This window comes from Pygoscelis adeliae, unplaced genomic scaffold (assembly GCF_000699105.1).
Source record: "Pygoscelis adeliae isolate BGI_AS28 unplaced genomic scaffold, ASM69910v1 Scaffold159, whole genome shotgun sequence".
Taxonomy (NCBI): domain Eukaryota; kingdom Metazoa; phylum Chordata; class Aves; order Sphenisciformes; family Spheniscidae; genus Pygoscelis; species Pygoscelis adeliae.
This window is the reverse complement of record NW_008825562.1, coordinates 90,106-101,056: the sequence shown is the minus strand read 5'-3', so window position 1 is coordinate 101,056 and position 10,951 is coordinate 90,106. Positions and strand designations below refer to the sequence as shown.

Below are 10,951 nucleotides of genomic sequence, written 5' to 3'. Positions count from 1 at the left end.
AATTATACGGGCTCCAATCACATCTTTTTTGCCATTTTAATTACAGTAACATTGCAGCATTAATCATGTAAGCCTCTGTTAAGCAAGTAACAGCCATCCTCCATCATAATTAAAAAGAAAGGCCAAGCAAACAGGAGCTTTGGAGTTTACCATATTTCCTCTGAAAACTGTATTTTAACTTAAGAGTTTCACAAACAGTAGTTTTATTTGGCTCTAATTAGTGTTGTGAAGGAAACACCGAAAGGTTAATAAGAGATGGTTAGTTTGTAATGCAAGTTTCCCGGTGCCAGCCCCAGCAGTTCAGTCTGTTTTCAGAGTCATTAACGATGTAGATTGATTACAGGAGGAGATCGGGAAGTGCTGGCTTGCTGCGTTAGCAGAAGGTTTGGTTTTATTCATATACCTTCCCTACTGTTAAATATGATAGCCATTACCTTGACCATTTTGCTGGTCTGAACTGCTGTGAGACAGAAAGTGTTAATGGTATCCTTAGAGGTTACTGGCAAAGGAAAAAAAAGTCCACGTGAGCCTTTTTTTGGCTTGTTTATAAGGGAAAGGGAAGCTGCAAGCTTGACTGAACTGTTTATTTATCTTAGAAATATTTGAAAATCCAAGTATTGTGTAGTGGTTTTGGAAAAGGATGCTTTGGGAGAGCCAGGGTTAGCACCGCCCCGTCCTTCAGCTGAACCCTGACAAAGATCTTCTCTGCGAACCTTCTGCTTGGGCTGAAGTTCAGGAGCAGTTAACAAAACCAAGCACATATAGAAGCTGAAACTCTCTAATCAGAAATATCACTTCTTCATATCTCCTATAAATTGCTCTCCAGTCACCCAGCAAAAATATGGGTAAGCAATAACCAAATTTGACAAAATCTCATTAAAAAATACAATAAGACGCAAGAAACCCTCCAACTTTCTGGGTTGATGATTCATCCATTACAAACCTACACAACGGGGCACAGATCCAAGTTTTAATTTTCCTTTGGAAGTTGCCAGAATGTTCACATCTGGTGAGTGTTTTCTGTGCTTGGATGGAAAGGACGTGGGGATCTAAAGGTTGTAACTCCTGTGACCCTGGACTGAGTAACTTCGGTGATGGAGACATTGCAAGAATTGCCTTTGATGGAAGGAACCTGAAAACTGAAGAAAGAGTGCCAGGAATGTGGGATATATGATAATGCTTCTTACGCAAACAAAGGAGGTTACACATCTGTTTGTTATTTAGTTCTGCTGTTGCAGAAAGGGATTGGCGTTCATTTATTGCTACGGGTATGACTTCAGTGTCACCCCTGCCCCACCATCAGTTTCCAGCAAGGACTCCTCCAAGCTGTGCTCAATGCTACAGAGCTACCAACCTAAGGAAGAAGCAACACCGGGGATCTGTCTGTGCCAGCCAGAGTGTCTGTGCATGGATTAAACCTCCCCGAGTGACTGCTGCCCTGCTCTGCTGCGACGCAACGTGGCGGTGAAGGAAGCTGAGCCCATCGGTGGGGCAGCCTGACCGACTGCCCAACTCTGCCTGTCCAGATCACCCAGTGAAGATGGAGCTAAGCACTGCGTACCTGGCAACGATAAGGGTCATCCTGAAGAGAGACTCGTTAGTCTGAGCGCTTGACAGCTTTTCTTCCAGTTACATTCACTGGTCCAATAAAAGATATTACGGCCCCCTGCGAGCCCCGTTGGGCAACGTTAGCAGGAGCGGGCGCTTGGGGAGGATGGAGAGAGCATGTACAAAAGCATCGGTAACCACCACGCAGCCACCCACGAGCCGACTTAGATGCTCAATACGTAATCATTTAAAAGTGTAGGAATCATAAGACAATCAACTCCTCTTCCCAAAGTCCAGCTTACCCACTCGTCATAAAAATCCTTCTCTGGGGTTTCAAAGTACTGTGAGAAGCTGACTGCTCCCTCCAGGCTGGCCACTGCCGGAGCACCACTGAGCTCACTGAGGCTGCTTTACTGAGAGATCCATGCAATAATACAGAAATCAGAAGCGCTGCAGTAATTGGCATTGCCCTGTAAAGAAAGCTTACAGCGTTTATCCATCTTAAGAGATGTGCTGTCACTCACATATGAATGTTATACTTTATGTCTTCTGCTGCATATATGAATACAAGCAAGTAGGTATTTTTATTAATTTGTATAAACTTCCAAAGAAATGCAGCTGTATTTCCAGCCTCCAAAGCCCTAGAATATGTCACTTAGGTCTTCATGTACATACAGCTCTACAGAAAGGCTTTTCTGCAGAGTAAAAGGGAGTTGCAGGTGGAACGACTGCTGGAAATCAGCTTAAAAAATCAACAGTTTCTAATACCTGTGTTTGCCTCCAGTTAATACCATTAGTCATTTTCTCAATTCACGACTGAAATGCACCCAGATACTATGGAGATGAGCATAAGAACCAGTTGGAATATTCTAGATAAAACCTGATCCCCTAAATGACGATGTATCTGAATAATTTGGGATGCAACCAGCAAGAAAAGTTTCGGTGAATATCATGTGCCCAGCTCTCCTTTACATCCAAGCCTATTTCTATACTGTGCGATAGTATAAAGACGACTTAACGTAAGCATTTAAATATAACCCATTTCTATTCAAAGAACCCTTCGTCTTAGTGGAGTTTATGAGACTCAGACAAAATTAAACCACCTATGTGAGCAAAGTTACTCAAATGTGGAAATGTATGCAGGATCAGGTCTTTCCAGATGACATTTCACGCCAACCTTTACTGCTGATCTGGCACCAGAAAAATGGAAGTGATGCTTTTAGAAGCAATTCTCTGTAGAGACACATTACTGACATATTGCTTAAAAACCCTCTCACTTTGATTTTAAAGCTTTTCACTATTTTATGGCTGTGGTGACTATTTCTAACACTAGCTTTTTTATGACTAGTGTGTGTTTATTATTTTCATATTTTCTTTTGGATTCTATTTTTATCTTAAACAGCGAATCACTGCTTCATTGGGCCAACAATTTTCATTCTACAACTGATGGCAAAAATACTGGCCAGCACTGGGAATTAAGATAAGTTTGAAATCTGTTGCTCCTAACATTAAAAATACATATTTGAAATAGTTCCTTTCTGATTTCTATGCTGGCAAGAGCTCCTATGACTTACAGAGTACAAGTATGGCTCTGGCTCAAGGCAAGGTGAAAAAGGCAATAGAAAACATTTAAGCAGATCTAGGTGCCCGTATACATCCACACAAAGAAAACAAGCCAAACCTGCACAAATGCTATGTTTGGAAGAGGGCAAAGGGATGAAAAAAAAAAGTCCCAGTACCTGAAAGGAGGTTGTAGCGAGGTGGGTGTCGGTCTCTTCTCCCAAGTAACAAGCGATAGGACGAGAGGAAATGGCCTCAAGTTGCACCAGGGGAGGTTTAGATTGGATGTGAGGAAAAATTTCTTTACTGAAAGAGTGGTTAAACATTGGAACAGGCTGCCCAGGGAAGTGGTTGAGTCACCATCCCTGTAGGTATTTAAAAGACGTGTAGATGTGGCGCTTAGGGACGTGGTTTAGTGGTGGACTTGGCAGTGTTAGGTTAGTGGTTGGACTTGATGATCTAAAGGTCTTCTCCAACCTAAATGATTCTATGATTCTATGAGCAAAACCAAGTGAGGAATAACTACCTGAATCACAAAATAGAGTATCTAGCCTCAAAGATGCTAATTCAGGTCCTGAGGGATCTAATCAACCTCTTTGTTGAAGTAAAGATAAAACTTTTTGACAGCAAATGCTTTCTGATAAAAAGGAATTTTCAATTACCCTGTGAAACATCTGGTCTGTGCTGCCATTTCCCGGGAAAAGTACCGCCACGCTCTGCAGTGTTGGAAAACATTTCACACTGAGATTTCCCCACGTTGCTGGGAGGAACAGGTGTCAGGAGCTTCAAACCCAATGGCAAAGCTCCCGCGGCCGCCGGCATCACCCACCACTGTCCACGGAGGCGATGCCGGTGGTGGGTCTCCTGCCCAGCACTACCGCACACTTCACTTCCTTGCTGGAAATCACCGTTTCCTCCAGTGCTGGACTTTGAGTCAAGGTTACACCAGGACATGGAGAAAATCCACCCCATATTGTGGTGAAATAGGCCAAGATATGAAGGGAGACCCCAGGATTTACCCCCATCCTCCAACATTCTCCAGCCAACCCAAAACATCGCTGAGATCCAACAGCTGCTTAAAAACCTCCCTTTCTCAAATAAATCCATTTGGAAGCTCAGCTGAGGACGCCGTTAGGAAAGGAGTGTATATAAACTTCTAGCAGCGCTTAGCACCTCCACAAATAAACAAACAATTAAACGGCAGCGAGGCAATCACGAAAGGTGGAGCAGTGCCGGTGTCCACCTTCCTCAGTGTCCCATTTGGTATCAATTAGCAGGGGAAGGAAAACAATTCTGGGTGATAATGAACTCCAAATTTGGTACGTATTAGAGCAATTAAAGCAATCTTTTCAGCTGATGAATTTATAATCAATAATTAAGATCCTGAGGTGAAGAGGGACTGGGCAGAAGTCCTACTCCCAAAATAAGTGATGTGGCTGAGCTCCAGGCGGTATTTATCATAGAATCATAGAATAGTTTGGGTTGGAAGAAACCTCTAAAGGTCATCTAGTCCAACCCCCCTGCCGTGGGCAGGGACATCTGCAACTAGATCAGGTTGCTCAGAGCCCCGTCCAACCTGACCTGGAATGTTTCCAGGGATGGGGCATCCACCACCGCTCTGGGCAACCTGTGCCAGTGCTTCACCACCCTCAGTGTAAAAAACGTCTTCCTTAGATCTAGTCTAAATCTACCCCCCTTTAGTTTAAAGCCATTCCCCCTTGTCCTGTCACAACAAGCCCTGCTAAAAAGGTTGCCGACATCTTTTTTATAAGCGCCCTTTAAGTACTGACAGGTTGCAGTAAGGTCTCCCCAAAGCCTTCTCTTCTCTAGGCTGAGCAACCCCAACTCTCTCAGCCTTTCTTCATAGGAGAGGTGTTCCATCCCCCTGATCATTTTCGTGACCCTCCTCTGGACCCGCTCCAACAGCTCCGTGTCTTTCTTATGCTGAGGGCTCCAGAGCTGGACGCAGTCCCCCAGGTGGGGTCTCACCAGAGCAGAGCAGAGGGGCAGAATCCCCTCCCTCGACCCGCTGGCCACGCTGCTTGTGATGCAGCCCAGGATACGATTGGCCTTCTGGGCTGCGAGCGCCCATTGCTGGCTCATGTCCAGCTTCTCATTCACCAGTACCCCCAAGCCCTTCTCGGCAGGGCTGCTCTCAATCCCTTCATCCCCCAGCCTGCATTGATACCGGGGGTTGCCCTGACCCCGGTGCAGGACCTTGCACTTGGCCTTGTTGAACCTCATGAGGTTCACACAGGCCCACTTCTCGAGCTTGTCCAGGTCCCTCTGGATGGCATCCCGTCCCTCTGGCGTGTCGACCGCACCACTCAGCTTGGTGTCATCTGCAAACTTGCTGAGGTTGCACTCGATCCCTCTGTCTGTGTCATTGATGAAGATATTAAACAGTACAGGTCCCAATACGGACCCCTGCGGGACGCCACTCGTCACTAATGTCCATCTGGACATTGAGCCGTTGACCAAAGCTTGACACCCTCCATGCTAGTTTGCCATTTTTCCGGAAATCTAGGTCATTTCCAAAGGAAGAGCAAGGGCTCCTGCCAGCAGGACTGGCAGCTGGTATCACTCCCATCCAAGAGTGGCACCAGGGCAGTGAATGGGTTAGAGGGCCCCGAGGCCACCTGAGCATCTGCAGCAGGTCCCTGGGGCTCCCATGGCCACGTACTCACCAGTAGTGCCAGGCTCAGGTTTAAGAACACTAAAGAAGCTTGGACCCATCCATGCCTACCTCTTTCTGCAGGAAATCCAGCATCTCAGTAGGTGAAGGCTGGTCAGACAGGTCCACACTAATGCCCCGGTGCCACCACAGAGGGATTGTCCTCTACCACCGAGCTGCAAGGATTTCTGCCAACCAGTGTCTTGCCTTGGCAGATCCGGGATTACCCACCGAGCAGATAAGGACTCCCGAATTATCTGATGAAGTCTGAGAGTTGGCCGCTCATGAAGGACTCGTGGTGTTAGAAGCCGAGGTCCAAGCCCAGCAAAGCCTGGCCACGGCGGCACCTCGCCGGGTTCCCGGGCAGGATCACCAACATTGACGAGCAAACCCCAGCGACTCTCTCACCCCATTTCTGGGATTACGTGACACGCAGTTCAGGCAGGGACAGCAAGCGAAGGCAAAGCATGGGGACATGAGCTGCCAGGCTGCCCTTCGGCTGCGGACTGTGCGCTCAGAGCAGTGGTCAGCCCACTGGTCCTGCACATCCTTGGCATTGAATTTGTGTTTCCTCCCCGCCCTGCCACTCTGACCCGAAATCGGGTAAAGATTATCATGCCAAAACGATTGCTTTAATCATGTGGGAACTGCTGTTATCATCTCAGCATCTTGATTTTCCTGATTATTTTCTGCAGTTCCCGCTCAACAAATCAGCTCAGAAAATACTCTCTTTAACCTTTTTTTCAGCTTCTGCGACAGTAACTGCTAACCTCCCCGCCTGCGCTGCTCCTCTCTTTGCTCCACAAACACCCCGATAACCTCGCAGCTGAGCACCCCCTGCTCCTCCGCACAAGGCAGCGTGGGTCCCGGAGGACACGAGAGCTGGCCCCCGGCACACCTGCCTGCCTGCCTGCCTGCAGGTCCAGCCGGATGGCAACGCAGCACCGGCATGCCGGCTTCCTCCCAAAAATAAACCAGAGCCAAGAGCACCAGCCCCCTGGCCATCGTGGGACTGGGAGCCAGACACACAGGTTGCCTTTGGAAGTCACTTCTGGAAATACTCTTGATTTTTGGGGGGTATTTTACATGCAAGAAGGAGTCCTTGTTACAATGGATTGGACCATACTTATTTCCATCTGACTCCTCTGACGAGCTCTGCCTCCAACTCATCCTCTTTAACTTATTTGCATTGTTATCTGGTGCACAACAGAGCCAGCACGCAGACTTATCAGAAATGTAATCTCTGTAAAACCCTATCTGTAGTCCATTGAGATTTTTTTTTTTTGCGGAAGAAATGTGACAAAAAATTAACAGATGTTGCTCAGACCATTCAACAGGACGGAATCAATTATGAACATTTTTGCTCCTACAGTCATCCCTTACTGCAAATGCATCTTAGGAAACCCTCTCCTGATCGAAATGAAAAAGCATTTCTTTGTAATAGAAGAATAATAAATGATAGCTATCAGCCTGCATTCTCTGACACGGCGCCGGTCCGCAGAGAATTAAACTGCCACTGTACGGTTATATAAATGTTTAATTTTTTTCATCTTTGGCCACAGTAGGGTTGTCTGGAAATACATTATCGCTGCGGATGCCATCCCTCTCCAATTAGCGTGGCTGGCAGCGTGGAATGGGTAGGTGACCTCCGCGTTCCCCTCCTCACGGAGTCTTACAGGGTTAACTACGGCCATTTAACAGACTCTATCGAGAATTAATACAGCGATCGGCTTCTCTCCAGAAAAAAAAAAACATTCGGCGGCGCAGATGGCAAGAACTCTCTCTCCCCCGTTTGACTCTTTTATGACAGCAAAACAAAGGCTTTTAATGATGTTTACCATGAATTGAATTAAACAGCTGAAGACCAGTTCATAATCACAGCATTTTGTTTTCATATCCTTAAGTCTTTTAGCAGTGGGGCTTCCAGTTGAGCCTCAGCTACAGCTTATCTCAAGATATAGCCAAGCGCCCCGAGGCTCCCCTGTGCCCAAGCACCAAACCGCATTCAGGCTTCTTAATTGAAAAAGACAGGATGTTTGCATAGGATGTTTGCATCCGTCAGACATTAAAAGCGACATTCATGCCCAAGTACAAACGACAGCTTGGGCTCAGCTGAACTCCTCTGACTTCTTTCCTCTAGCTAATACCGGTCTGGTTTCGGAGCAGGACTTCATCCCTGCATGTGGGGATGTGTAAGAGCTGAAACCCCGCCACCTATTCGGGGGAAAAGATACAAAACCCTCACCCACCGGCCTGAGCTAACCCCTTGTGGGATGCCTACGTGCTCCGCCGACCTTTTGGAAAAGTTGCCCGGACAGCGCCTGCGCAGAGCTCCGGAGACAGCGAGCGGAGCGCGCCGGGAAGCGCGCACCGACTGCGCTCTGGAGAGGAGTGCCGGCAGGGACCAGCCCCGGGCACGGCGCCGGTAATTCCTGCCCCAATCCCAACTCCACCGCTCGCTGGCTGTCAGGCGGATCTCAGGGCCTTGGGTTTTCCGCCTGTGAAACAGAGGATAATCCTAACTGCTTGCTTACCTGACAGGCGTGGTGTGAAGATTAATTTCTACCTACCCAGCACTCTGACGACGTACAGCGTTATCCCCAGCAAGCACTAAGCATCCTTATTGTGCACCCACTAAGGCAGCACCGGAGCCACTGGCTGGGGCATGTGGAGGTCAGGGGGGTGGTGGGCAGCCCCCAGGGCGCACGGCGGTGGCTCACCTTGCTCGGGGCCCTGAGAAGCCATGGAGGGGACGCTGGTGTTCAGCACGTCGTTGACGGCCGTGTCGCAGTAGAGGCCCCGCTGCACGTCGTGCTCGCTGTCCGTCTGGTCGCTCTCCTCGTGGCCGCTGTCCTTCAGACTGTTCCCCTCCAAGTCCTTGAACGTGGAGCTGCTGGGGGAGACACAGCCGTGACTTACTGGGTGGGACAAGGTGGCCCCCGCCACCCCACGGCACTGCAGTAAGACCTGCAGTGGTGGCACGGCTGCCACCGCTCAGCCTTGCGCCCCGCAAGGACAGGGAGGTCCCCTGCCGTCCCCAGCACCCAGCAGCAGGGCTGGGACTGCTTCCCCAGGACAGAGAGCCGGGGCACGGAGTGCGGGGGGGGGCCACCCCCTGCTCGGCACCTCTGCACCCCGAAACACAGCATCCAGCCTGCACTGACTCACAGGCTGCTTCTGCCCATGGGTACGGTGTGAGCCCGTGGGTCAGGCTGCTGTGGGTATTATGGAAGCTGAGAGTGAAGTAGGATTTGAAAATAAAATTTTAAAAATATGCATTAAATGAGCTGTTCCTATAACTAGGCTCCCTCAAGTTGTATTACCTCATATTGAATTTACACAGGATCTAAACCCTAATTTTTTAGGTTATAGGCCAAATCCTAATCGCTTGAAGTTAGAAAACAGAAGTCTTCCTAGAAACGGGAATTTCTTTTCACGATGATGACGCCATTCATATTTTTAAAAACAACCCGGTGATTCTGGGTCCAAGTTCACACAGCTTTAAGGAGATCTGACACACAGTCGAACTCCTTGACATCCCCTGCAAGCGCAGCCACTGCTGGGGGGACCTGAGGGCTGAGCTGCTCCCAAATTTCCCCCAAGGGCTGAGCAGCTCCATCACGCCGCGGCACCCAGCTCCTAGGCTGGAGGGATGGAAGAGTTTCATTTCTGCCTACATTCGGGATCCTTCTGCTACTCCCCGCTGCCCTGCGAGGGGTGATGCCCCAGGACACCCAGCTGCAGCGAGCCACAGGGACGTCTTGAGATGCGCCTGCCCCGGGTGGCACGGCCATCGGGGCATCCCTGGGGCCACCCATCCTGCGCCTCCTTCCACACCCAGCCTTGGCATGGGAAATCTGCACCCATCGGAGGGGATCCACCTGCACCCACGGCCCCAAACTTTCTCGCTGGCTGATTTGGTGTGAAACGTCGGTGGAAGACGCGGCCTGTGCTTCAAAGCCCCGAAGAGCTGGAGATTTTCATTACTTTGAAAAGCCCTTTTGCGTCTCCACGGAAACCAAGCAGACCACCTACCATCTGATGCTTTTCAAAAGCACGCAAGGGGGGAGCTCTGAAATACATATAAATTGGTAAACCTTCAAACATTACCTTTTAAATAAAGATGTCCCTGTTGAAGCCACTGACTTTGATTCCAGGCGACATCAAAGAATTTTAAGTTAAGAAAGCACTACAAATCTACAATTCATTTGTGTGCACGTAGATGAGCGAGAGAGGCAGGCAGACAACACAGGAAAAGTACAAATAGATTAATTAAAGTGCTGGATTTGAGGAGATTCACTCACCAAAGATAGAAGAGCTACAACATCTTCATAAAGGCAAAGGATGAAAATGATGCCACAGTATGTTACAGAAAATATTTTTTGTTCTTAGATGTCTGCACAACGTTGCCGGCACCCGTTGTACTTAAATACAAGACAAAGGTAGAAAGCGAGGGGAAATGCTGTCCTACACGGAGCTGCTGTTCGTAATAGGCAGGCAACCCATGTTACAGCACATTTATCTTCCCCGCAGTGAACCAGACCGTAATGCAGCAGCCACACGACATGTTTCCGTGGCTGACACTTCTCTAAAGGATGGGCAGGTCTCGGGGAATCAGCAGCAGCAGCATTTCCCAAACAATACAGCCTTGGAGTAAGCCCTGCTGCGGCAGGCGGGAGCGCTGCTTGCCTTTATCTTAGGTGTGAACGAGGAAAGATTAATAGATTTGATTTTTTTTCAGGATGCCTGCAGACTCTCTGGCGAGGAACGGCGTCGCACAGGCAAGCCATCTCTCTCGCAATCACATTAGCATCGTTAAACATCATGAGCCATGCAGGCAAATATACCTGCCCTTCGCTAGCTGAACCCAAGCTGCTTAAACAATGCGCTCGCAGCTCCCTTGCTCCTTATATTTTTAAGATGTAAACAAATGGGATCTCAGCCAGGCAGATAATTGGATTTTTTTACTGCTCAGATCAGATCTCAACAGTTCAGGGCCGGCTCCTGCTCTCCGTTACACCCCTGCTACCGCGACGGCTTCTGCAGAGCCCCTGGGTACAGCCCCGCCGGGCACGGGCACGGGCACGGGCACGGGCAGTGGCACGGGCGCGGGCACGGGCACGGGCACGGGGGCACCCTCACACTATGCCGGTGCGGCCCTAGTGCTCG

General features: G+C 49.0%; 1 protein-coding gene across 1 annotated transcript in view; it reads right to left on the bottom strand.

Annotated features, from left to right (window-relative positions):
* PCDH19 (protocadherin 19) overlaps positions 1–10,951 on the bottom strand; it is a gene marked incomplete at its 5' end in the record, with an annotated part of 60,045 nt that overhangs the window by 20,707 nt on the left and 28,387 nt on the right. The window contains one exon of the mRNA XM_009332393.1: positions 8,503–8,675. Coding sequence (XP_009330668.1) covers positions 8,503–8,675 — 173 coding nt within the window. The remainder of the gene's footprint in view (positions 1–8,502; positions 8,676–10,951) is intronic.